A 23,343-nucleotide genomic window follows, 5' to 3' on the forward strand; every position below is an offset into this window, starting at 1 on the left:
TTTCAACCCATGATCGATAAGGTTTTTTGTTGTCCGCTTTGCGTTCGGGAAGAAAAATCGTTTGGGGGGTAAAGTCGTCATCCTCTTCTCCATTCTCCATCATGTCCAAAAGACATTCGACATAAGCCCTCGAACTCCTATTCAGAAAATCAATGGATTTGTCACTATAATTAGTACGAACTGTCGGCATCTTCATTGTCTTGTTGTCAAGTACGTTGTTATTAACAGATATAACACTTTCCGTTGTATTTGTCGCATTGTCTTCATGTATGTCCGCCAAAGGAACCGAATTCCCGTCCATCCCCTCTTACATATTTGTGGGGTCGATGTGCCGCTCCGCTGTGTTGCTGGGCTGCTCAGCAACAGGCACCTGGGCAGCACCATCGTCTTGCGGAGGAACAGGCGTGGGTGGGGGTGTGTGCGGGGAAGTACCAACAGAAACAGTTGTCAGGGGATTTGATTTCTTCTGTTCAGGGTGTGGCACCGTCGGCGAGGGTGGTGTGCCAGAGTCTGGTGGCTCTCTTCTGTTCTTCCGTCGCTGATGCAACACATACACCACGGCGACAACCAGAGCACTTAATAAAACGGCGCCCGCAATAACAATCCCGGCGATGAATCCACCAGACATTCCTGTGGTCGACTCACCATCATCCTCCCACACGTCCTCCCAGACATCCTCTAGCACATCCTGCATGTGCGTGTAGGTGCGTCCTCCGATTGTCACGTTGGCTGCGATGAAGCAGAACTTCACATCCTGAACAGGCATTCCCCTGCTGGCGAGATCCAGAAACACGGATAATGAATTTGGGGACTCACTCTTCTCACACACACGAGGCCCAGCAGAGACGGAATCACATGTTTCATCCTGTGGCACAGCGCACACCGTGTACGGCTCTCTGCGCCACTCGAGGTCACCACCAGTAACATTAATCGTAGCAGTGTTCTGGTCCGTGTCAGCAGTTATCTTGAAGGCAAAGGGTTTCTCCAGTACCGCCACCGGCAGCGCAGCAGGAGCAATGTGCTCTCCATCACCATCACCATCACCATCGACACACACAGCGTACACGCCAGCTTCTGCAGACAGCACACGGAGGTCGGACAGGTACACCCGCGACGAGACGGAGGTGTTGACACACGCATCACGGTGCACCACCTTTTCCCCACTGCCAGTAGTCACACGGGGGCAGTTGTTGTCAGGGCACCGCTCCAGGAACACACGCCTCAACATACTGACCACAGATTCCGCATCCTGCAGCACGACATTTCTGTCTTTACCAGCTGTCAAGTACAGCGGCGTGGCCAACAGCACCTTCACCTCAAGAGATTCTACACCCCATGGAAGGTATTGGTCATGCCAGTCATTTGACGTCACACAGAGCCTGTATTCGCCAGGAGGGGGAAGATGCGCGGGTGGCAGCATTCTGTAGCACCCAACAGAGTCAGTGCAGGTTGTAGTGGTGTACTGGCATACATCGAAAGAGCGGACCAGCATGTAGTCGGAAGCCATGGTGCCACTCGGAAGATTGGGTGCAAACGATACAGCCATACCGTAATACGGACAGAGAATAGCAAAATCCGCATTGGTCTCTTCACTCAACATGAAGTCCATGCTCTTATTGGTCGTCCGAGGAGTGGAAAAGCCTACATTGTCAGAACGCCCCGTGAATACCAATTCCCAACGTCCTGAAGGCGCCCCATGATCAGGCATGAATGTAATGGTATTAGTTTCCTCGTCCAGAGTCGCCGGCCAGCCAGGGATGAGGTCTCCTTTATGATAGTACGAGGCGGAGAGGTTCAAGCCACTCAGTGCTTCGTCATTGTTAACTTCGCAGGTGTATGGGATGTTGGAAGGACTGAGTATTACGCTGGGAAAGCAGTTCGTGAGTATCACCAAGGATTCATTTCCAGCTGCAGGCGTGGCCATTCTCGTTCGGGGGACCACGCCACCAGCCGCAGCGGCACAGCGAAGAAACGGTTCAATCACAAGCATCAGTACCAGACACAACACCTGGATGTCTCTCAACTGCAGCCCCATAGATGTCTGTAGTCTCACCTTCCTTCTGCCTCGACGTAGGATTGAAACAGGTTCAGAGAGGCCCATGTCACCGAGACTGCAACTGTCAATGCTCTTTGGTATCTTGGAATACCGTAGATGCGTCAATTGCGATTTGCCTTTCATGTGCCTCACATTCTTCGATTGCATTAATAGTCCTTCTAGGAGCTGCTTGTCTTGCTTCAGAAAAAAAAACAGATGCAAAAGGAAGAAAATAGCACGCAGAGCACAGACAATCAGTAACAGAAGAACTTGTACAGTTGACACTTCCCCATGCTTGTGTACTTGGGGTTTCTACTCGCATACCAGTGAAGAACTATCACTTGTGCTTCCTGATTAGATCACTGTGTTTTATCAGTACTTTTTCTGCACACTTCTTTGGGGCTCCTCACTCTCCCCTGAGCCTCAGCACAGCCACTACACAGCTGCCTCCATACACTTCACACCAACAATTCCCTCAATGTCGATTGCACCTCTCCAAGAGGCACATCAGGTGGCCAGCATGCCCTGAACCCGTGTCAGCGTCGCTTGACTCACCCGTTAGAAACACATGCTGCACTGGCACCAACTCCGGTTAACATACGCTACCTATCTTCAACTCACATTCACTTCACAATCTCTCGAATGACCCTATTCTCCAGAGTATTTATATATTTTACCCTACCAATATTTTGATTCAATCTTTAGCGAACACCCTAGAGAGTCCCTCGACAGCGAGATTATCATAAACACCCTTCAAGCCCTCAACTGTGAAAGGGACAGACCTCAACTCAACCACGGACAGAAGAAGCAGCACGGCAATAGCAGTAATACTCCTTAGTGAGCCAAGCTCACCGAGATCTACTTCCTCCTGTGCCTCAAACGAAGGATAAGAAGACATATCTATTCGATGCCCCTACTCTCCCACATACTGACTTATGTGGTTGTGATTCACACTATGACGCACTGACCTCCCATTAGCGAGTGTATTGCGTCTTCAATTAAGCAGGTGTAATATTTGCAGGCAACGAATTCCATAGTAATGCATCACGCAGGCATTATTAGAAAGCCAAAAAAAAAAAAACAATTTAAAGAGTCTGAGAAATATCAACGGCCCTGCATCTTTATCATGTATGTTTTTGCCACCCACTCCGTTTTTTTTTTTTTTTTAAAGGGATGCTGGTTGAGCGAAGGCAGTATTCCACATCTCACCGTGAATATCCAAGTATAACACCTGGAACCAGTACAATTCAGTCGACTCCGGTATGCCGGAGAGGCCCCTACCAATGGCAAAAATGAATCCAGGTCGACGCTATAGGTGCACCAATGTGCAGCAAGTCAGCAACCAGAACTTCCGTGCCCTCAAGGACTGGCTCAAAAAGACAGGTACACATCATGGCAACCTGTCAAACAAACACAAATGTCTATTGAACCATTGGAAAATATCCCCTGTTCTACAACAATATCAACAGAAAAATCAGGGAGACACCAATTTCGCATTCAACCCTCTTTCTTCTATTGTTGGTGCATTACTAACGGAATTTTCATTGCTACACCATGGGAAAACACAGAAACGACAGCGTGAGGTGCGCCGCGGGACCAATGCGAAGTTTTTAAAAATGGCAACCCGCTGAAACAATGTCATTTGGACAAAAAAACAGCTTTTGAAGATTCCTGTTGCGCACACGCCACCGCATTTGTCCCAACAGCCGTCTTTTATTATTGCTGTTCTTCCGTTGGCGCGGGGGGCCGCCACCCCAGAGTGGAGGAAAGAAACTTCCCACCAACCACGGCATTCACACCCCACCCGCGGAACGCGCCGACAACTTTTGCAGCCGGCAATGCCCCTAAAGGGGCCACCGGGAAAAATATGTAACGCCCGCCCTGCCCGGGGGGGAGCAGCGCCCCAGCAAAAAAGAACGCGCCCGCCAACAAACGGGAGAGCGGCAAACCCCCCATCCCTCGCGGCGAAAACCCTTGGCGCCGCGGCGGTCCCGGCACCCAAGGGCAACCAGGCGGGGGGTGGCCCGGTGAAGCCGGGGGTTGTTGTTGTTGCGGGTTGTCCTTCGGAATTTGTTCTCTTGGTGGTGTGCGTTGGTTGTTCTTTGTGCGCTAAAGGCTTTTCTTCGTTGGCTGGTTTGCTCTCTTAAGCGTTGCCAAATTTCTTGTTGCCTGCGATGCCTTCGGTATCTGTTATATCTCTGTTTCTTGCTTTTTTTCTTCTTGTTTTTTCTTTGCAGTCTTGTTCGCTTTTTAAGAAGCATATGGCTGCCAGTTCTACCCCTTCCGATAAACTTCAGTCGTCATTAGATGGAATGTGCACTTCGGATAAATACAAAGGTTTTTCCAGCGATGTGGGGGATAGTGCACCATCCCCGTCTACAACGCAAGTGGAGAGCTTTGACGAAGAGAATGCTCCTTACGGAGCGTCAGGAGAGGATCAAGAAGGTTCCGCCTCTGACGATGGAAATGTCAACATATTTAAATGCGCCTTTAACATATTCAAAGGAAACGTCGGAAGTGCCGTGTTTCTACTCCCGACATTTTACAAGGACGCAGGCTATATTTTGTCTCCGATAATTGGATTGACGATGGGGTCGTGTGTCGTGGATTGTTCTCGCCTGCTTCTTCGTGCAAAGCGTATTGTGAATAAACGGGATGTCACGAATTATTCCCAGTTATGTCAGTTTGTTCTTGGGACTCCTTTTCGATATCTCCTTCTTCTGGTGCTTCTTTTGACGCAATTCGGGTTTTGTTTGTTATATCTTCAGTTGTTCGGGGGCTCCATGTTGAATCTCGTTTCACGGTTTACGGGGGATCAATACATCTGGATGACTGTCATGTTTGTGGTTGTTCTTCCAGTTTCATTTTTCAGTGACAACTTGTCGTTCCTGGCGTTAATTTCTATGGTAGCGACTGTTTGTGTGTTTTTTGCGCTCCTCACCACTGCCGTTCAGACGTTTATGAAACTTCACCGTGAAGGTATCGATCCAACTACTCATCCAGTGGGAACTGATGTCCCTTTTGGATGGTTTAATAACATGGCGAACAATATGATGATTCTTGAAGGTATTGGTGTTGTTTTGCCTGTGGAGAATGCGTGTAACAACAAACGCCGCTTTCCATTTATGGTCACAGTTGTTTTGTATGTGGTTGTCGCATGGTACTTGTTATATGGCCTTTCAGGTTATCTAGCCTATGGAGATAACCTTACAATATCACTTGTTGATGCACTGCCCCATGACACCTTGTCGACAGTAGTTCGTGTTGCCTTTACAATGAACATACTGTGCACATATCCTATTCTTTTCATGCCGGGAATTCTGCAACTTGATTCCGTTCTGGGATGGCGACCACGGTCGTGGAAAGGGATTCTAATGCGTGTTCTGATCAGTCTTGTTATTTACGGTATTGCAATGGGTGTGGGAACAGGTGCAGTTAACACTGTTGTTTCTTTTATTGGGGCGCTTCCAGCAACAGTCATGATAATGATACTTCCACCTCTACTTTCACTATCTGTGGAATCAAGTGTGGAGGACCCTGGTGCTTCGCGGACAGCGTGGAAGTACTGGCGTCGCAATTTGTTTGGCAAGCCACTTACTTTTATGCGAGCGCGCTCCTACTTCTATATTTGCTGCGGTATTGTGATTATGGTTGTGGGAACTTTCAGTGTATTGAAAGGAATTGTGTAGTAGTGCTTTTCTGTAGATTTTTTTCTTCCTGTTTTTTTTTTTCATCTATATATGCACCAAATTTACGGTGAGGAGACGTACTGTTGGTGTCACTTTCTCTTTTTTTTTCTTTGTCTTTTTTTTTTGACACCCTCTAATGTTAATATTGCTGTTTTGTCACCCATACACGTCATCCACAGGCAACCAATTCGTAGTGAGCGTGACTTTTGGGCTTATTTTCTTCTATCGCACTGTGGAATGTTTGTACCTCTCTTTTTTTTCGTTTTGTTTTGGCTCCTCCTTTGGCCTTAAATTTCTTTTCTTTTCTTTTGTTTTTCTCTGCAGTTTAGTCTGCAAATGAGTGTAGATGAGCGGCGACTTCATGGTTTTAGGCTTACCAAGAAAGAGGTTGAAGAGCGTCGAAGGGCAGAAAAACTTCGCAAGTGGAATGAAAAACTTGAGCAGTCGGATCTAGTGAAGCTAAAAAAGGAGCTAGATTCATTGCACCAAGCCAGGTTTTTGGCACCTCAACAAAACGAACGAAAAAGGTTGGTGGAACGGATGATACGAGACCTTGAACGGAGGGAATTGAAATGTTGCAGTGAAGACGGTGGTGCTGACGAGAAACAAGTGGACTTTCCGAAACGCGAGCGAAGCGTTTCGAGTTCTTCCTCTGATGACTGTGAAGGCCTGCTCGTCAGCTCTCATGTTGTGAGGAGTGAAGCGAATAGTTTTCCTGCAAATGCTCATCATTTTCTCCCACGAGCGTTGCGAAAAAGACGTTGCGAGGGAGCGGTAGAGGAAAATAACAGAAAACACGACGCCAAGGTTGCTGAAGCCACTCTTCTTTCTAACAATACAGTCGGAGGTGAGCTTGAAGAGTTCTTTGATTCGCTATAAGTGGTTTTTTTTTCTTCAGGGTGGTGATGTCGATGGTGCATGTTTGAGGGGCAGCGGAGTATGGAATGAACCAAATGATATTTGTTTATATTCAGTTCGTTTCTTGTTTGTAGAAAACAATTGTCTTGTTTGATTTTTTTTTCCCTGTCTTTTCGTTTTTTTTTTTTGTTTTCGTTGCTGATATGGTGTGAAATTTGGTTGCGAAAAGTAAGGTAGACGGTGCCTGGTGCAGTGTATGATGTTTTGTTCACGGCTTAGTTCACGGCTACTGACGTGTAAGGAGCATGCACGGTTTCTTGAAAATAGACAGTGGTTGCAGGGACTCCTAAAAGATTTTTCAGTTGAGAATGTTCTTGGCGTTCCGCAGGCGACTGATTCGCCTTGCGTTATGATTTACGGTTCATGTGTAGCTGGCACTTCATTTCAGGACGGTGATGCCGATTACGCCGTTGTTTTTCCCTTGAAATCATCTGTTTCAGATTTTGGACCACTTGAAAAGCTAAAAATATCGCCCGTTAAGTTTCTTGATGTTGAACGTGAGCATCATAAAAATGTCCTGTCCTCTATTCTTGGACACATAGAGAGGCGGAATCTTTCGGTTGAGCTGAAGTTTGAGCGAATATTTGCAGCCCGTGTCCCTATTGTGCGTATTAAGAAATTGACGAACAATTCTGCCGATAGCATTCGTTTTGATCTCTCTCTTTCCCTAGATGGTCTTCGGAACTCTTTGTTGATTCGCTTGTATATGGAGTCGGACCCACGCCTTAGGGCTGGAGCGCTCTACGCCAAGCTTTGGGGTCGTTCACAAAAAATTCTTGACGCCCGACGAGGATGGATTTCCCCCTACGCATTGACAGTGATGTACATTTATTATATGCAGGTTACAGGAAGGACTACTAGCGTCATTGACGAAAGAAAAGTTGACGAATTGATTTCGCTTGCCGCGATGCAATTGTCAAGAGATATTAGTGTAGAATCTTCACAATTTTATGAGATGCTTCCGTGCCAAGAGGTGGTTGTATCTGAGGTTTTGGATGATTTACGCGGTTTCTTTGGATTCTTTGGTGATTTTCGACAATTTGATTTTGATTCTGACGTTGTCGATATTCGAACGCAAAATAAGTGGTTATCAAAGGAACAATGGCTTAATGAACTGAAACAATCGGGCGAAAAAGAACGATGGGAGCTTTTAGGTTACGAAATGGTCATGGTGCGCGACCCGTACGAACCTCATAATCTGGGTCGTAGCGTAGACTTTTTTCGTGCTGAGGATATTCGGGAGATGTTTCGTTTGGCGTCAGATGGGAACTCTGAGAATCTACTAAGTCTATGAGTTTTGAAGGCGTGTTGTTGCTGTTGTTGTTTTAGCTGCGTCTGGCCTTGAAGCAATTCTGCATCTCTTTGTGTCGTGTAGAGGCGGAAGGGGATTATCCAAGTTGCTCTCATTGGCCCCGTTGGGAACTACGATAGATTTTTCTCGATGTGTTGTTTCTGTTTAAGAAAAGGGAGGAGGGGGTCTAGAGAATAAATACATCACCTCGGTTTGTTTTGTCTTTTCTTTTTCTTTTTTTGTTACATTCTCAGCATCAAGAGGAGCAAGGGAAACCAATTTTTTAAGTGGAAGTTCGTAATGAGCAGCAAGAAACTTGGCGAACTTCAGCGTTCAGGGGAGTTTCGCATCCCTCAGGAAGGCCAAGGCAGTGAAAGCAAACTTCCTCCAGAGCAATGGCCACTTTTGTTGAAAAACTATGATAAGATGAACGTGCGATCTTCACATTTCGCTATCTTGGAATGTGGCTGGTCACCTCTTCAGAGGCCTCTGACGGAATACGTAAAGTACGGTATGATAAACCTTGATAAACCGTCTAATCCTAGCTCGCATGAAGTTGTGTCGTGGATTAAGCGTATTTTGAAATGCGAAAAGACGGGACATGCAGGGACTCTTGACCCTAAAGTTACTGGGGCTCTTATTATATGCATTGATCGTGCAACGCGTTTAGTCAAGTCTCAACAGAACGCTGGTAAAACATACATTGGGGTGTTGCGCCTTCATGATGCGGTAAGTGAAAAAAAAGTTGTTGCTGCTCTACAACGCCTTACTGGACCTTGTTTTCAACGGCCCCCTCTGATTGCTGCAGTGAAACGTCAGCTTCGCATTCGTAATATATATTCAAATCGACTGATTGAGTATGATAAACATCGTCATTTGGCCGTGTTCGAAACTCACTGCGAAGCAGGTACTTACATTCGAACCCTTTGCGTTCATCTTGGTTTGATCTTGGGTGCGGGTGGTCATATGGAAGAGCTCCGCCGCATTCGCACGGGGGTAATAAGTGAGGACGATCATATTTCTACTATGCACGATGTCCTCGATGCACAATGGCTTTATGAGAACGAGAAAGATGAGAGTTATCTTCGCCGTGTGATTCTCCCCTGTGAGTACCTTCTCACAAACTACAAGCGTTTGGTTGTTAAGGATTCTGCCGTGAATGCAATGTGCTACGGTGCGAAACTTATGATTCCTGGACTTTCACGGTTTGACAATGGGATCGAAAAAGACGATATTGTTGTGTTGATGTCTACCAAGGGTGAAGCTATTGCCCTTGCATATGCTGAGATGTCAACTTCACAAATGGCGTCTGTGGATCATGGGATTGTTGCTCGAAGCAAGAGAGTCATAATGGACCGTGACACGTATCCAAGACGGTGGGGACTCGGTCCAATTGCCGTAAAAAAACGTGCAATGATGAAGGATGGCCTTTTGGATAAGTATGGACGTCCTCAAGCGAACACTCCATCTGATTGGTACTATGTAGACTACGGTGGAGTGAAGACAAACGCAGAGGGAGTTCAGTATGGCGATGCACCAAGGAAAACTACAAAGCGTCCTAGAGCCGTTGAGGATGATTCGGAATGAAGGTATTTAATAAGGGGTCTTAATGAACTGCTTTAAGTGAACCCACCAAGTCCTCTGGATTTGTACTCTTTTTTTTTTTTTTGCGGGCTTGGATGAGGGATGGGCCGTGCGTTACCGCTCTTGTCTCAAAAACTTACCCCAAGTTGTTTTCTGAAATTTTACTTTTTCTTTGTTTTCTTCTTTTTGTTTGTTTTTTATTATATCTTTTTGAAGCGTCACGAAGCAAAAATGTCGGGAAAACTTCGTTTGTATAAGGAAAAGCTTGAGGGTTACAACCGGTTCTACTCGATCGTGAAGACGATCAAGATGGTGACCCTTGCAAAATATCGGGTTGCTCAGGGTCGTGTGAAAACGCGTGATTTCACACTGCGATACACTGAAAAGGCGTTCAGTAAGCCCAATGCAAAGGAGAAGGACATAATAGCCTCTGCAAAGGGCTCCCTGGTTTATATTCCGATCACGACAAATCGAGGTTCCTGTGGAGCACTCAACAGCAATACTGTGCGCTGCATTGACTCTGTGGAGTCAGACAAGATGGTGCTGATGCCGGTTGGTAAGCGTGGAATTGATTCCCTGTCCAAGCTTTACTCCAGTGAGTTCAAGTATGGCATTATTAATGACATGAAGGAGTCAATGCACTTTGCATACGCAACTTATATCTTGGAAAATGCCTACACGATTGCTGAGGATGCAGAACGCTATCAATTCATTTTTCATCGTTTTGTGTCGGCAGGTGTTCAAAAGCATGCTGTGTATAACATTCCGTCGTATGAAAAATGGAAGGAAGATCTCACTGACGCCGCTAGTACAGAAAACCAAAAAAACCGTTACCTGTTCGCTAACTCTCTACAGAATGAGGAGGAGCAGTTTATCCGAGATTTTTATGACTTTCATGCATCGCTTATGGTTCTCAACGCTGTTGCTGAGAATGAGCTTTCCGAGCAGGCTGCTCGGTTGGTTGCTGTTGAAGGCCAACTGACAAACATCAGCAGCTTGAAGCAGCGAACCAGCTCACTTTACAACAAGACACGGCAGTTCGGAATTACTGCAGCTCTTATTGAAATTCTCTCGGCCATGAGCTCTCTGGAAGGAAACACCGCCAAGGGTGTTCAGTGTAATAAGTTCTGGGAGGGAGCAAAGATGAAGTAGGGTTTTAATGGAAGGCAGGTTCGTTAGGTATCAATCGCAATAGTAGGGGGCTGTGAAGGAAAGGTAGGCAACGCGTGCGTAGCGCTGGCGTGTTTTGACCTTATGTGATCTTGTGAGTTTCTCTCTGCATGTATGAATTATAATGACTCTGGTTCCAGGATTTTTTATGTTTTGTTAGTAATTTAAATTTGAAATTCCCTTTTTTTTTTGTTTCCTTTTTTTTCCTTTGCTTTTCTTAATTTTTAAAAGAGGGATCCAAATGAAGCTCAACATCGCCTACCCGCGGAATGGCACCGTGAAGCAGTTTGAGGTGACGGATGAAGTTCTTCTTCGTGTTCACCTTAATGACTACCGCTTGGGCAACGAGGTTGATGGTTCAATCTTTGGCAATGAGTTTAAGGGGTATACCTTTAAGCTTCGTGGTGGTTCTGACAAGGATGGGTTCCCCATGGTTCAGGGCGTTATGGCTTCCAGTCGGGTTTCCCTCCTTGTCAAGCGCGGTGCCGTTGGCTTCAACACCTTCCGTGGCTACCAGGGCGAACGCCGCCGCAAGTCTCTCCGCGGTTGCGTTTTGGCTAGCGATATTGCGCTTCTCAACGTCACTATTGAAAAGGTGGGTGATCAACCCATCGAAGGCGTAACAGATGTTTCCCTTCCTCGTCGCTTGGGTCCTAAGCGTGCGAACAACATTCGCAAGCTCTTCGGTCTCTCCCGCGATGATGATGTCCGTAAGTACGTCGTTCGCCGAAAGGTGACAAAGGAGGGAAAGAAGGACCGGTTTAAGGCTCCAAAGATTCAGCGCCTGATTACATCCACAATTAGGGCTCGTCGTGCCAAGAAGGTAAAGGTTGCAATTGAGAAGGTACGCAAATCGGCGGAAGAGCGTCGGGAGTACTTGCGGTTGATCGGCAGTCGCCGTCGCGCGGCACGTCAGAGAAAGACGGCTCGTCACCACGCTCACAAGGTCGCTGCCCAGAAGGTGGAGGTTGCCGTCTTCAAGGCGAAGAAATGAGGTCACTTGGATCACCTTGCAAATTCGTTTTCTTTTTGATTTTTGTTGAACACACTGTGTCGCATCATTTCATACCGCTATTCCCTTTCCCACCATTCCACGAGAAAGAAATCTGTTTCAGATGTTCCTTGTTCAGATGCTTGGAATCACGATGACAGGCGCTCCTCTTGTGTGTTTTTTTTTGTATATTGAATTAGTTGCATTTATTTTTAAAGAGCTCTGCAAAGTATGAAGCCTCAGACCGTGTCTCTTTTGGCCGGTGCTGCTGTGATGACCACCGGAGCTGCAGCTGCGACAATCACGTGCGCCGATGTGTATCCGCAGTCAGCGGCTTTTTTTGGATCGATGGGCTGTGCGTCTGCACTGATATTTGCAAACCTTGGGTCCGCTTACGGTACAGCAAAGTCCGGCGTCGGTGTGGCCCATCTCGGCATTCTTCATGCTGAACGGATCATGCGTGGTATTGTGCCCGTTGTTATGGCTGGTATTCTTGGTATCTACGGGCTGATCGTGTCTGTGATTATCAACAACAACATCAAGACTGAACCGCAATCCTACTCTGCATTTTCTGGTTACTTGCATTTTGGTGCTGGTCTGGCTGCAGGGTTGTCCTCGCTTGCTGCAGGTTTATCAATCGGTATCGCCGGCGATGCAGCTGTTCGCGCCTACGGTAAACAGGAAAAAATTTTCGTTGCCATGATTCTCATGTTGATTTTCGCCGAAGCGCTGGGGCTGTACGGACTCATTATCGCGCTTCTCATGAACAATACTGCTAACAAGGTGAATTATGGCGCATGCCAGTGAGGTACTCCCCATTTATATTAAGTATAAAAATTTAGAGGAGGGACGAAATCGCCATATATCTGATGTTTTGTTTCCAGCGCAGTTTTGTTGAGCTTGCTTTAGGGCTCGCTACCTTATTTGCCTTTTCGTTTGTTATGTTTTTTTTTCCTGTTTTGTGTGTTTTTCTTTCCTTTTTTTTGTATTATTATTGTTATTTTTCTGTACTACCGGCTACGATTATTAAGAATAGTAGTAATGCTTCGAGACCGTATAGTGAAAGGGCTTAAAAGCCATGCTGCCAGTGCTGCACCTCTGTTTCTAGTGGCTGGAATTCTGCTTATCGGTAGTATTCCAATTCTGAAACCGAAACGCAACTTCATCGACGAAAGTGCTGTAAATGTGGGGAATATTCCAGTGCTGGTGACCCCTTTTGATGCATCTCGCTATGATACCAAAGTACTGCAGGATCACCGCATTGTTCATGGTCGTCGCTCTGTAGGTGCAGAGACTATCGCCGTCTACGTCAATACTGCAGAGAAGTCGTCCATTGTCTTGGCGAACAATCTTATGGACGTTCTTAGGAGGAGGGAAAGTATGGCATGTGATGTGGATTTCTACTTTGTCAATAGTAGTGCCCCTCATTGGCCTATACCCAGTGCCTTTGTCCGTTCAGCAGTAGCCATCAACATTTCTTCATTAAATACACACAAATTGTGCTTTGGTGTGTATGGTAAAAATGGAATGCAACCCAATCAAGACCTCTTCAATGTAGCAGCCGCTATAGGAATCCAACGGGGCTTTCAGATTGATCTGCTTTGCCAAAATCCATACATTAAATACTTTGTGGAGCGCTCAAGGTACCAACACTACCTTGCCGCATTACAAACTGCCTTGGTTGCTCCTCAATCTCCTTTGGCGTGGTATAATTTCAGGTCTCATGGTATCAGTTTATTGTCTATCAGCACAGCAGAAACAGATGGTTCACGTGAAGCTTCCAATGCATATTCTCTTGCCGCATTACATGAACAGATCATTGCAACCCTCAGCTACCTGGATGAGCGCTTTCATCATTCAACATCCGTGTGGGTTCCATTGAGTGTGAATGAATACGTCGAGCATGATGTTGCGCAGTTTGGGATTATTCTGCTTGTGGCATCGCTGCTTTCTACAGGTTATTCCATTTATGAGGTGAAAGGTCTTTCTCTTTCTCCATGTGTTGCGCTTATCTTTGTAGCACCTGTTTTTGCTTCAAGTGCAACGGAATGGCTTGGAATTTCAGGGTTCCTTTTGAGTAGCAGTTTTATGATTATCGCATGGAGTGTCTGTGAATGGGACTTGTCATGGCTGACTGTTAACGCCGTGGTGTTGTGTCTCCTTATTATTCTCCAACCTGCAGCCGGCCTTCTTATTGGTTCAGGAACTGCGATTCAACTTGTTTTTCTTCATGTGAAGTACCAGAGACCCCTTGTGCTGCTTCTGGGTTTCCTTTGCTCTTGGGCAGTGTTGTACTGCTTTGTGGAGGTGCTCAATATAAAGGTATGTGATACGAAAACAATAGGAGGCATTTATCTCTCCTTTTTTGGGTACCCGAACGCACTCTGGGTCTCTAGTCGTTTGATTAGATCACTTTTGTATTAAGACAAATGGAAGTGTTATTGCTTCTGTGGAGGACTCTCCTTTTCTGGCTGGTGTCTTTTTCTCTTGTTGGTGGGATTGTCATGATTTCTTTGTTTCTACATTCTTTTAGCCAGTCTGAAGTTACAATGGCGAAGCGTACAGTTAAGATGGGCGTCATGGGACGCTACGGCGCTCGCTATGGTGCCAATCCCAGGAAGCGTGCCAAGAAGCTCGAGGTATCGCAGCACGCGAGGCATTTTTGCTCATTCTGTGGCAAGTTTGCCTTCCGCCGCAAGGCTGTTGGTATCTGGCGCTGTGACGGGTGCTCCAAGACCGTGGCTGGAGGTGCTTATACACTGAGCACTCCTAACAACAGCACTGTCCGGTCCACTGTTCGTCGCCTTCGTGAACTGAAGTAAGGCAGTTATGTGTGCTTTGTTCTTTTCTTTTACATTTGTTTTCTTCACAACACTGCCTCTCACAGTGTGAAGCCAGGCGCAGATATATGTATTATTCTGTACGTTCTCATCCTGCTTATGCTTTGTTTATACCTACTTTTTCTTTGGTTTCTTTGTGTTCCGTTTTTCTCCCCATGTTTGACCTTAGATCACTATGTTTTCTTCCAAAACTGAGTACGACAGGGGCGTTAACACCTTCAGTCCCGAGGGGCGGATTTTCCAAATTGAGTACGCCATCGAAGCAATCAAACTGGGAAGCACAGGTCTGGGAATTCAGACCCCTGACGCAGTTATTATTGCCGCTGAGAAGCGAGTTCCTTCCACACTGGTTGACCCTTCCAGTATGAACAAGGTTCTGGAGATTGATCATCACATCGGTACTGTGCTGAGTGGCATGGTGGCTGATGCACGAATTCTCGTTGAACATGCTCGAGTAGAGGCGCAAAACCACCGTTTTACCTATGATGAACCCATGTGTGTGGAGTCGTGCGCTTTGGCTACATGTGATTTATCTATTCAATTTGGTGAAGGTGGTGGGCGCAAGAAGCTAATGTCCAGGCCATTTGGTGTTTCGCTCCTTATTGCTGGTGTGGATGAGAATGGGCCGCAGCTTTGGCAAACTGATCCTAGCGGGACGTACACTCGCTATGACGCTCAGGCAATCGGTGCTGGTGCTGAAGCTGCACAGACCGTTTTCAGTGAGCGTTATCACCGTAATATGTCTGTTGAAGAGGCGGAAAATCTTGCTGTTCAAATACTGAAGCAAGTCATGGAAGAAGAACTGACAAAAAGCAACATCGAGATTGCTGTTGTTTCTGCCGCTACAGGGAGGTTGCATATCCATGATCAGGCAAAAATACAAAGTATTATTGATCGTCAGGCTGAGGGATAAAAAAAAAAAAAGGCGTGGCCGCACCATGTGCTGGTCTCGTTATTTTTTTTTTATCTGTTAGGAATTGAAATGTGCTTCCCACTCTTTTTTTTTTGTGGGAGCGGAGGAGGAGGAGGAGGTGGCCGTGATTGATATTCAGATTCTTCCATTCAAAGCAGAAGCTCTACACACTGCCGATTGCTTTTTTTTTTCGCGTCCCTTTTTTCACTCAATGAGGAGTTCAAAGTCACTGAAGTAAAATGAACGCCATAATGACAGGTAGTGTAGAGAACGGTGAGTTTCAGAAGCGAATAAACAGTGAAGACCCAGAGAAGGCTAAACGGGTTTTGAGCGCTGTTAAGTTTCTTGTTGATCCACGTGTGAAGCTTACACCTATTGCTAATAAGGTGCTATTTTTAAAGTCTAAGGGGCTCTCCACTGAAGAGATATGTGAAGCCTTTCAAAAAACTGGACAACCAAAATCTATGGAAGAAATAAAGAGGATAATGAACCAACAAAATTGTGTTCCAGTGGTGCCGGTCGCCAGCAATTCGTCGCTGCCGTCCAAGCATGCGCTGGGTGATTCGACGTATGCGGCACATCAAGGCCCTGTTTCTCCTTACGCAGGTCCACTTTACACTCCGCAACCACCACCGTTTCCTCAAACTCGCCAAGAGTCAAAAGAAGCAGATTGGAGGGATTACGTCATTGCCGTGGGTGCCACATTGCTGGGAGGTTTTGCCGCTTTCAAGGCATTTCAAATATACTCTCCGTATGAAATTCGACGCAAAGACGAGAGGACAAAGTCGAGGCCCGGAAATGTGACTGAACGACGGAGGCACAAAAGCGGGAGGCGAGCTTCCTCAGAAAGTGATATAGAGCGTCCTAGCTTGTCCCAGAATATACCAGCTCTTCCTATGCCGGCGACGCCGACTCCAAATACTTCCAATACAGCCAATGGCCAAGATGAAGTCTCTAGATTGCAGACTGAAGTAAAGGAAACCCAAGATGCTTTGGAAAAGGAAAAGAAAAGTAAGGCGGAACTTTCAGTTACCCTTGGGAAATTAAGAGGCCAATTGCTTGCCCAGACAAGAGCCAATGAAAGACAGGAATCAAAAATCAAAAGTCTTCAAGAAGAACTTGACAAGCAACTAAACGAGGCAGGTGCCCCCAAAACGACTGATGAAAACGTTGGTGTGGCTTCAGGAGAGGTTTGCTCTCCTCAAGTGGGTGCTGGAATGGAGAATACTCTATCCTCTCCTTTGCCACCTGTAACGGCTTGCGAAAAGTCAGATGGTGCGGCACTAGAGCAAAGCCCACTACCTGTTTTGAGAGCAAGCGAGGTTGTTGAGGAACAATGATTCTGTAACTACAACGTTTCTAACTCTTTGGAAGGTGTCGACCTGTTATGCCTATCTGTTTGATATGCACGTTTTCGAAGTTATGTTTAAAGGTGCTTTATGTTTTCTTTATGGCTGCTTCTTTCGCCTCTGTTGTTAATGTTTGGCTTGAATGTATGTATGGGGTGTGTGGGGGTGTGAAGAAGGCTCTTATGCAGGAGGCGAAAGATGATGGTGACAATGATACCACCGCTTCAGAGTTGATTCCGCCACATTCTCCTGATTGCCGCAATAAGGATTGTGATGATACTGTTATGGAGAAAATGCCTGCTGTGGTCATTAAAAAGTTTTCCGTATTGGAAACTGATACAATCAGCAATGATTCAAGTCACATTCATGCTGATGGAGATAGTGGGCGTGGTTCTTCGGATATCAGGATGTCTCACGGTGAAATTCCTCCATTACCTTCCAATAATGATCGTGGTGAAGCGTCGTTGCCAAGGAATGCAGGGATTGTTTCGGTTCCCCCCATAGTGCTGGACGAAGGCCAAAAAAACGAGGGACACAGTGGGACTGAGCTACCTTGCTTATCACATTCTGGTTCTTTACGTGCATATCATCAAACGTCTAGTGGTATGGGGCGCGGTGATGAAACAGAGGCAAACCGTCCTCGGACTATGGCCAATGACACATTCTGGAGGGCCTCTGTTGAAAAGAGAAAAACGCAACAAAAAGAGACAATTCCCATCTCTCCTCCTAATGAGAACATTGAAAGCGACAAGGCTGTGAATAAACTACGGCAGGTGTGTTTGAAACAGGGGAACCGTTTGGCTGATTTGTACTATAGAGGTGTTAAAATGAAACAAGAATTAGAGGAGAAATGCAATGCTATACGTTCTGCACGGGAGAATGAGTTAAATAGTTGTTCATTTCACCCAGAAATCACCAAACAGGCTAGAACACTTCAACGGTGTGGAAGCGTTCCTGAGTGCTATAAGCCAAATGCTCACCTTCGACAGCGGCTTCTTCTTGAAGCTTGGAAGTCTGAGGCGGTCGAAGAGTGTCGACCCACTCCGATGATTTCCAAGGGGTCTGAGCGCATTGTCCGGCGTGTGCGAGGTAGTGGCGCTCCAGTGGTTCCTGTTGAAGAACGTTTACACATGGACTCTGATCGACGTCGCTGCCGAAGAGAGGAAGATATTGAAATACATAAACCTCCTGTGGTTACTAGGACTAGAGACGACGTAAAGGCGCATATTGATAGTCTCTACGCGTACGAAGCAAAACGCCAGTTAACTTTGCAAAAACTAAGGGGTGAGGTGGATGCACGTCTCTGCCAGGCACCTTTTCGTGTCAGTAGCAATGATGTTGTGGAGCGTCTTGTTCAAACGCTTCCGAGAACAAAATGTGATCACACTGCAGAAGAAAAACTTGTATTTGCGCCCAGACTTAATCCATCAACAGAGGAGCTAAGTCTCCGTGCGAGGCGACGGCGATTGAAAGAATGGTACCAGTACCTTTCCCAGGAGACGTGCCATGGCCCGTATTCTCCTCTCTATTGCGCAGCCATTGAAAATATACGGGATGTTGTTCGCCAGGCAAATCTCCCGTATAATTACTCCTTGGATGTTTTTTGTTCTACGTTAGACCACTACGAGCAAACTCATGGTCCACAACTCTGGCATTCAACGCCGCCACCTCTAGAGCCTCACTTGAATGAGGAACTGACTTTTGTTCCCCGAGTTAACAACCAAAAGAAGCCAATAGAGTCTTCTCAAGCAGCACATGAACGATTGTTTTCTAAGGCAAAGGAAAAGCAGCAGGCCTTGAAGCTTCAAGAACAAATACAGCAGCAAGCCGCTTCTGCTGAAGAAAAAAAAAGAAAAGAAAAAATGCGGTCTTGGTCAAGAAAAAGTGCCAAGATAGTCGAGAAAGCTGATAGAAGAGAAATTGTGACATCTCATACATTTTCGTTGCAGCGCAAGTTTTCACGGACTCTGAACCTCTCGTGTGAATATGGTCCATTTTCGTCGTCGCGATTCTCTGCGTCTTGTGGAGATGCTGAGGCCTCCCCCGAGGCGCTTCCTCCATCTGAAGTGTGCTCGTTGTCACCCGTGCTGGGCGCTGCAGAGGAGTTGCGTAATTTAATAGATGCACCAGAGGCAACAGATGCAAACCGTGCCTTAATTCTTTCTGCAAGTTGTGATAATTTACCTGCTGAAGACGATGCTGTGTCTTGTTGTGTCCCTGTTACTATTATGGGAGAGCAAAGCCCCTCGGTGCTCCCGACTTCGAGAGAGATCCCCCCAAAACCTCGCCGCGCTGTTTGTGATTTAGTGACCACCGATTTGTTGATGGAATGTGCACTAAGCCGCTTTTTATGGTCTGCCGATGTGACTCTGCGTCGTCGCGAATGGTGTGAAAGCCGTCGTCGTCTTCAGCAAGTGGGTAAGGCGCTCTACCAAAGGAGGTAATTGCCTTTTTTTTTGCGTCTCTCTTCCCCCCTCATTTTGGGGTGTCTTTGTTCTCGGAGTCTTCTTGTAGAGTATCTATAGTCATTGCTTGATGTTGATGACAGCTACTTTGTTTTTTTGTGAGTGTAACGTGAAGCATTTTTGGTCTGTTTATACTTTTGCTATGGAGGAGAAAAAGAGGGAAAGGAAGAATGATCACTGCAGCGGAAATAGAGTCTCGGATTCGTTTGAACCTCCAGCCGACATCACTTGAAGTCATTGCTTTGAGTGAGGAGGACCGTAAGTACAGTGTCGCTATTGTATCCGAAAAGTTCAAGGACGTCTCGCTCATTAAGCGACATCGAATGGTGAACGATCTTTTCAAAGAGGAGCTCTTATCGGGGGACATTCACGCATTGACTATATCGGCAAATGCCCCTTGCTAAGGATTGGGAGGCTTCCCGTGATTGCGGCTGTAAAGGCTGTATCCACATTCTTTCTCTCTCTCCTTTGTGCCCAAGGATTGTTTTGTTTATGTATGGAGTGCCGCTTCTGTTTTTCAGATGGTAAGGTCGAGAATGTGAGGGGATTCAACGCTTGTGGTCGCTGCGCTGGAAAAGTAGTTCCCTTATGTGAGGGTGTGGTGCACCAAGTAAGCGGCCCCTTGGTTGCTAAGGGGTGGGGTGTCGAGGTTATTACCGATGAGAATGAGTGGCGTGCTGCACTGTCCTCTGCTGTATCGGAATATGAAATGAACGATGAGGGAAGGAAGGCTATTCTTTTTGCCATTCAATGCAAAAAAGGTGACGTGACAACTCTTACCTTCATTGATCGAATGTCAGTACTAGCCGCAATGAGTGCAGCTCTTTCACGTCTCATGACAGCACCGAGGTCTCGAGATAAGCGGAATCTCCCAAAGAGAAATTTATAACGTTTTTTTGTTTGTTGTGCTTATGAGGTCCCGTTACTCATGTGTGAGTGTTTCTGTGCGTGTTGGGGTCTGCCTGCTCTGACATGGGAAGAGATCATTCTTTATTTTTCCTTTTGGTTGTGCTGATTGACGTTTTTGTTACAACACTTTTACTTTGACACAGTGAAGGAACTCAGTATGGTGAAGCCGTTCATCCCGAAGAGCGTTGTGAAGAAGCGCACGAAGAAGTTCACGCGCCACCGCTGTGAAGTCTTCCCGCAGCTGAGCAGCAGCTGGCGCAAGCCAAGGGGCGAGGACTCGCCGGTGCGCCGCCGCTACAAGGGGCAGAAGGCCATGCCGAACAAGGGTTACGGTAGCGACCGCAAGACGAAGTACATCACCCCATCGGGCTTCAAGAACTTCCCCGTGCACAACGTGCAGGACCTCTACATGCTGCTGATGCAGAACCGCAAGTACGCCGGCGTCATCTCCCACACCGTGGGCGCCAAGTCGCGGAAGGCCATCGTGCGCAAGGCCCATGAGCTTGATGTGCGCCTCATCAACGGCAACGCGAAGCTCCGCAAGGTTCCGCAGTAGAGGAGGGTGAAGGAAAAGAAAAAAAACGGAGGGCTGCCGTCGAAGGTTACGGGTTTCTCGTTACTTTTTTTTTCGTTTCTTCTGCTTTCTTGATTCCTCTTTCCGTGTAGTGCCCCTTGGGACGCCGTCTGCCCGCAGAGGGAGATGGGCTGCTCCATTGCGTCAAGGGTAATGTGCCATCGGCTGTTTTTCTTCTTTCTCTCTTTTTCTCTTTCTCTCTCGTTGCCGTGCCGAGCGTCTGCCTGTCGTTCCCGCAGCGATGGAGCAGTGCGTCGCGCTGACGGACTACGACGCGTGCGAGGCCGGCGAGATCAGTTTCCGGCGCGGCGACGTCATCACCGTGACGGCGAAGGGGAGCACCTCCGGCTACTGGGAGGGCTGCGTCGTCGCGCCCGGGCACGCGGAGGGGTCGTGTGGCCTCTTCCCCAACTGCTTCGTTTCGTCCAACATGCGACCGCAGCAGAAGCCCACTTTCTGCAACAAGGCCCTCTGCCTCTACGACTACAAGGCGGCCGACGCGTCGGAGATGTCCTTCCGGAAGGGCGATCTGCTGGGGGTGGTGCGGCCCAGCGCGTCGCCGGGGTGGTGGTGCGGCGTCAACGAGAGTGAGGCGGGGCGCATGCGACAGCGACAGGAGTCAGAGGATGCCGTTGCGCTTGCGTGCGGGACGGTGACGGAGCCGCTTCTTTTGCCAAGCAACTTTGTCACGTGTAGAATCGTCGTCGCGGCCTTCTCCTTTGAGGCGCGACAGAAACATGAGTTGGTGTGCGAGGTGGGCGACGTCATTCAAGTGCATCGGAAGTGGAACGACGGGTGGTGGGAGGGGACTCTGCGTGGCCGGCGCGGTATCTTCCCCAGCAACTACACATTGCCGAACGTGGCGACCACCACTCCTCCTTTTTTCTGCAATGTCTGCAAGACCGTCTTCGCCGACGGTCCACTTCGCTGTGAAGCGTGCCACAAGGATGAGGAGGTGACGCGGTCAATGATCGCAGCTCTGGATGACTATGCCGCAGGGAAGATCCCCACATTAGATCTATTTGCCTATGTGGAGATTGAAAAGACCGGCACAGGCGAAAGGGGAATAGGCGCAGCAGCAGCAGCTGAGGGATCCGTGCGCCGTGCTACCGGCATGCCGGTGTGAGTGTGTCTTCTGAGCCTATTGTTTTCGTGCTCTGTCTTCCCCCCCCTTCTCCTCCACTCAGACCGCGCCTTCTCTGCGTGTTCCCAATGATGGCGCTGGGTGTAAACAGGACCTGCCTTCTCCGCACTGTCTGCTTTGGTTTCTGTTGCTCCCTGTCTCCAGTGCGCGCGTGTGTGTGTGTGTGCATATTTATAGAGTGGGTGAGAGAGGGAAAGCGGAAGGGAAAGAGAACGGCAGGAAGCAAAAGGTTCTTGAGGTTGTGCAGCAGTGATGCCGCAAAAAAAGGCCCAGGCTTCTCCTGTATACGAGATGCCCCATGAGAGGCAGGTGGAGCTGTTGTCGGAGGCCCTCCTGCGGGAGTACATGCATAGACGAAAATTCACGGAGACGCTGCACGTCTTTGATGAGGAGCACCCCCGCGACAACGACACCATCTCGTCACGTGCGCTGATGTCCGACCTGATGGCACTGGGGACAGAGACGCAGCGCGCGATGAAGGCCGACGGGGTCGAGACGATCATGGAGATGCTATGCGCCCTTCGTGTGCGGCGACGGATGGAGCTGGAGGAGCTGAAGCAACGGGCATCTGTCGAGGCTCCACCGACTCCAGAGAAGTTAAAGAAAAGTAGTAAAGAGAAGAAGGGGACGTCCACTAAATCGTCTTTGGACGGTTCGCTGCGTGACAAGAGGCTGAGGCGGAGGGACACCGCGAGGCACAAAAAGTATACGGGTTCTATCGCAACCGACGACAGCAGCAACAATAATAATAATAACAACAACAGCAACAGCGCTACAAGCAGTGAGGGGGAAATGGAGAGCGAGCGAAGGCCTGCTGGCTCTCCCAAGAGTGAGCTGGGGTCTCGCCTCGGGAAGAAGCTTACCCGCTCGATCATGAGGTTACTTTGTGGCAAAAAATCTCTCCCTGCTTCGTTTCTAGAGCAGGGGTTTGTATTTGTGGAGGATGTGGAGTATGGACTCGTCCAGTGGGAACGAGGTCCCGACGGTGTCATTGCCGTTGTGCAGGCTTTTATATGTGCATACTTTTTCCGAGGGGGGTTCGTCGATGTCCAGCGGCATCAGCAGCAATGCCTCCTGCGGGCGCTGACGACGATCCTTTCCAGTGCTCAACCGGATCCGCGACGTGTGCGTCTTGTGAATGGACCAGTAGGGGTGAATAGTGTGGAGGCGGATATGGTACGTTTAAGTGTCAAGTATGACTTCTTCTCGATGCCCGAGGTCGAGGAGTCGCTCCACTCCCTTTTAGAGCACTGGATGCAGCCCAGAGGCTCAGGTGTCTTGTGTTTTCTCCTCTCCGTTCTTCTGTCTCGTGGAGTTGATGCGGCCGCTACCATTCTGGATGGTGCCACAACTTCCTTGATTGATGAAGAGGGCCGGTGCTCGTCTAACCTGGCGAGGCTGCTCTTGCGCGGCGAGGAGGACGCTGCTGCTGCTGCGTCAGATGACGTACTGAGTGGCTTGGCGCTGGGTA

The 23,343-nt window shown here is 47.9% G+C and overlaps 21 protein-coding genes across 21 annotated transcripts; 18 read left to right on the plus strand and 3 right to left on the minus strand.

Moving 5' to 3' along the window:
• On the minus strand, window positions 1-301 carry DQ04_02101000 (hypothetical protein; the record flags this gene model as incomplete). The annotated part of the gene is made up of 1 exon (XM_009311508.1): window positions 1-301. A coding segment is annotated over one exon (301 nt), but the record flags the coding sequence as incomplete, so codon positions are not given.
• Window positions 302-307: 6 nt separating this feature from the next.
• Window positions 308-2,203, minus strand: DQ04_02101010 (hypothetical protein; the record flags this gene model as incomplete). Its single annotated transcript, XM_009311509.1, has 1 exon — window positions 308-2,203. The coding sequence occupies one exon, from the start codon at window positions 2,201-2,203 to the stop codon at window positions 308-310; it is 1,896 nt and encodes a 631-aa protein (XP_009309784.1).
• A 526-nt stretch (window positions 2,204-2,729) lies between these two features.
• On the minus strand, window positions 2,730-2,933 carry DQ04_02101020 (hypothetical protein; the record flags this gene model as incomplete). The annotated part of the gene is made up of 1 exon (XM_009311510.1): window positions 2,730-2,933. One exon carries the CDS (start codon window positions 2,931-2,933, stop codon window positions 2,730-2,732), a length of 204 nt encoding a protein of 67 aa, XP_009309785.1.
• A 385-nt stretch (window positions 2,934-3,318) lies between these two features.
• On the plus strand, window positions 3,319-3,666 carry DQ04_02101030 (hypothetical protein; the record flags this gene model as incomplete). Its single annotated transcript, XM_009311511.1, has 1 exon — window positions 3,319-3,666. One exon carries the CDS (start codon window positions 3,319-3,321, stop codon window positions 3,664-3,666), a length of 348 nt encoding a protein of 115 aa, XP_009309786.1.
• Window positions 3,667-4,296: 630 nt separating this feature from the next.
• Window positions 4,297-5,724, plus strand: DQ04_02101040 (amino acid transporter; the record flags this gene model as incomplete). The annotated part of the gene is made up of 1 exon (XM_009311512.1): window positions 4,297-5,724. The coding sequence occupies one exon, from the start codon at window positions 4,297-4,299 to the stop codon at window positions 5,722-5,724; it is 1,428 nt and encodes a 475-aa protein (XP_009309787.1).
• Window positions 5,725-6,060: 336 nt separating this feature from the next.
• Window positions 6,061-6,603, plus strand: DQ04_02101050 (hypothetical protein; the record flags this gene model as incomplete). The annotated part of the gene is made up of 1 exon (XM_009311513.1): window positions 6,061-6,603. The coding sequence occupies one exon, from the start codon at window positions 6,061-6,063 to the stop codon at window positions 6,601-6,603; it is 543 nt and encodes a 180-aa protein (XP_009309788.1).
• A 235-nt stretch (window positions 6,604-6,838) lies between these two features.
• Window positions 6,839-7,936, plus strand: DQ04_02101060 (putative RNA polymerase II; the record flags this gene model as incomplete). Its single annotated transcript, XM_009311514.1, has 1 exon — window positions 6,839-7,936. The coding sequence occupies one exon, from the start codon at window positions 6,839-6,841 to the stop codon at window positions 7,934-7,936; it is 1,098 nt and encodes a 365-aa protein (XP_009309789.1).
• A 297-nt stretch (window positions 7,937-8,233) lies between these two features.
• Window positions 8,234-9,520, plus strand: DQ04_02101070 (putative centromere/microtubule binding protein cbf5; the record flags this gene model as incomplete). The annotated part of the gene is made up of 1 exon (XM_009311515.1): window positions 8,234-9,520. One exon carries the CDS (start codon window positions 8,234-8,236, stop codon window positions 9,518-9,520), a length of 1,287 nt encoding a protein of 428 aa, XP_009309790.1.
• Window positions 9,521-9,748: 228 nt separating this feature from the next.
• Window positions 9,749-10,669, plus strand: DQ04_02101080 (ATP synthase F1 subunit gamma protein; the record flags this gene model as incomplete). Its single annotated transcript, XM_009311516.1, has 1 exon — window positions 9,749-10,669. One exon carries the CDS (start codon window positions 9,749-9,751, stop codon window positions 10,667-10,669), a length of 921 nt encoding a protein of 306 aa, XP_009309791.1.
• Window positions 10,670-10,928: 259 nt separating this feature from the next.
• DQ04_02101090 (40S ribosomal protein S6) lies at window positions 10,929-11,681 on the plus strand (the record flags this gene model as incomplete). Its single annotated transcript, XM_009311517.1, has 1 exon — window positions 10,929-11,681. One exon carries the CDS (start codon window positions 10,929-10,931, stop codon window positions 11,679-11,681), a length of 753 nt encoding a protein of 250 aa, XP_009309792.1.
• A 228-nt stretch (window positions 11,682-11,909) lies between these two features.
• On the plus strand, window positions 11,910-12,485 carry DQ04_02101100 (vacuolar ATP synthase; the record flags this gene model as incomplete). The annotated part of the gene is made up of 1 exon (XM_009311518.1): window positions 11,910-12,485. One exon carries the CDS (start codon window positions 11,910-11,912, stop codon window positions 12,483-12,485), a length of 576 nt encoding a protein of 191 aa, XP_009309793.1.
• A 234-nt stretch (window positions 12,486-12,719) lies between these two features.
• DQ04_02101110 (putative GPI transamidase component GAA1) lies at window positions 12,720-14,102 on the plus strand (the record flags this gene model as incomplete). Its single annotated transcript, XM_009311519.1, has 1 exon — window positions 12,720-14,102. One exon carries the CDS (start codon window positions 12,720-12,722, stop codon window positions 14,100-14,102), a length of 1,383 nt encoding a protein of 460 aa, XP_009309794.1.
• A 125-nt stretch (window positions 14,103-14,227) lies between these two features.
• DQ04_02101120 (60S ribosomal protein L37a) lies at window positions 14,228-14,500 on the plus strand (the record flags this gene model as incomplete). The annotated part of the gene is made up of 1 exon (XM_009311520.1): window positions 14,228-14,500. One exon carries the CDS (start codon window positions 14,228-14,230, stop codon window positions 14,498-14,500), a length of 273 nt encoding a protein of 90 aa, XP_009309795.1.
• Window positions 14,501-14,693: 193 nt separating this feature from the next.
• Window positions 14,694-15,431, plus strand: DQ04_02101130 (proteasome subunit alpha 5; the record flags this gene model as incomplete). The annotated part of the gene is made up of 1 exon (XM_009311521.1): window positions 14,694-15,431. The coding sequence occupies one exon, from the start codon at window positions 14,694-14,696 to the stop codon at window positions 15,429-15,431; it is 738 nt and encodes a 245-aa protein (XP_009309796.1).
• A 239-nt stretch (window positions 15,432-15,670) lies between these two features.
• DQ04_02101140 (peroxin 14) lies at window positions 15,671-16,771 on the plus strand (the record flags this gene model as incomplete). The annotated part of the gene is made up of 1 exon (XM_009311522.1): window positions 15,671-16,771. The coding sequence occupies one exon, from the start codon at window positions 15,671-15,673 to the stop codon at window positions 16,769-16,771; it is 1,101 nt and encodes a 366-aa protein (XP_009309797.1).
• Window positions 16,772-16,962: 191 nt separating this feature from the next.
• On the plus strand, window positions 16,963-19,224 carry DQ04_02101150 (hypothetical protein; the record flags this gene model as incomplete). The annotated part of the gene is made up of 1 exon (XM_009311523.1): window positions 16,963-19,224. The coding sequence occupies one exon, from the start codon at window positions 16,963-16,965 to the stop codon at window positions 19,222-19,224; it is 2,262 nt and encodes a 753-aa protein (XP_009309798.1).
• Window positions 19,225-19,415: 191 nt separating this feature from the next.
• DQ04_02101160 (hypothetical protein) lies at window positions 19,416-19,649 on the plus strand (the record flags this gene model as incomplete). Its single annotated transcript, XM_009311524.1, has 1 exon — window positions 19,416-19,649. The coding sequence occupies one exon, from the start codon at window positions 19,416-19,418 to the stop codon at window positions 19,647-19,649; it is 234 nt and encodes a 77-aa protein (XP_009309799.1).
• Window positions 19,650-19,741: 92 nt separating this feature from the next.
• On the plus strand, window positions 19,742-20,134 carry DQ04_02101170 (hypothetical protein; the record flags this gene model as incomplete). Its single annotated transcript, XM_009311525.1, has 1 exon — window positions 19,742-20,134. One exon carries the CDS (start codon window positions 19,742-19,744, stop codon window positions 20,132-20,134), a length of 393 nt encoding a protein of 130 aa, XP_009309800.1.
• Window positions 20,135-20,311: 177 nt separating this feature from the next.
• DQ04_02101180 (60S ribosomal protein L32) lies at window positions 20,312-20,710 on the plus strand (the record flags this gene model as incomplete). Its single annotated transcript, XM_009311526.1, has 1 exon — window positions 20,312-20,710. The coding sequence occupies one exon, from the start codon at window positions 20,312-20,314 to the stop codon at window positions 20,708-20,710; it is 399 nt and encodes a 132-aa protein (XP_009309801.1).
• A 259-nt stretch (window positions 20,711-20,969) lies between these two features.
• Window positions 20,970-21,854, plus strand: DQ04_02101190 (putative intersectin-1-like; the record flags this gene model as incomplete). Its single annotated transcript, XM_009311527.1, has 1 exon — window positions 20,970-21,854. The coding sequence occupies one exon, from the start codon at window positions 20,970-20,972 to the stop codon at window positions 21,852-21,854; it is 885 nt and encodes a 294-aa protein (XP_009309802.1).
• A 270-nt stretch (window positions 21,855-22,124) lies between these two features.
• DQ04_02101200 (hypothetical protein) lies at window positions 22,125-23,343 on the plus strand (the record flags this gene model as incomplete). Its single annotated transcript, XM_009311528.1, has 1 exon — window positions 22,125-23,343. A coding segment is annotated over one exon (1,219 nt), but the record flags the coding sequence as incomplete, so codon positions are not given.

The sequence above is a fragment of the Trypanosoma grayi genome (assembly GCF_000691245.1).
Source record: "Trypanosoma grayi strain ANR4 Tgr_210_V1, whole genome shotgun sequence".
NCBI lineage: Eukaryota > Euglenozoa > Kinetoplastea > Trypanosomatida > Trypanosomatidae > Trypanosoma > Trypanosoma grayi.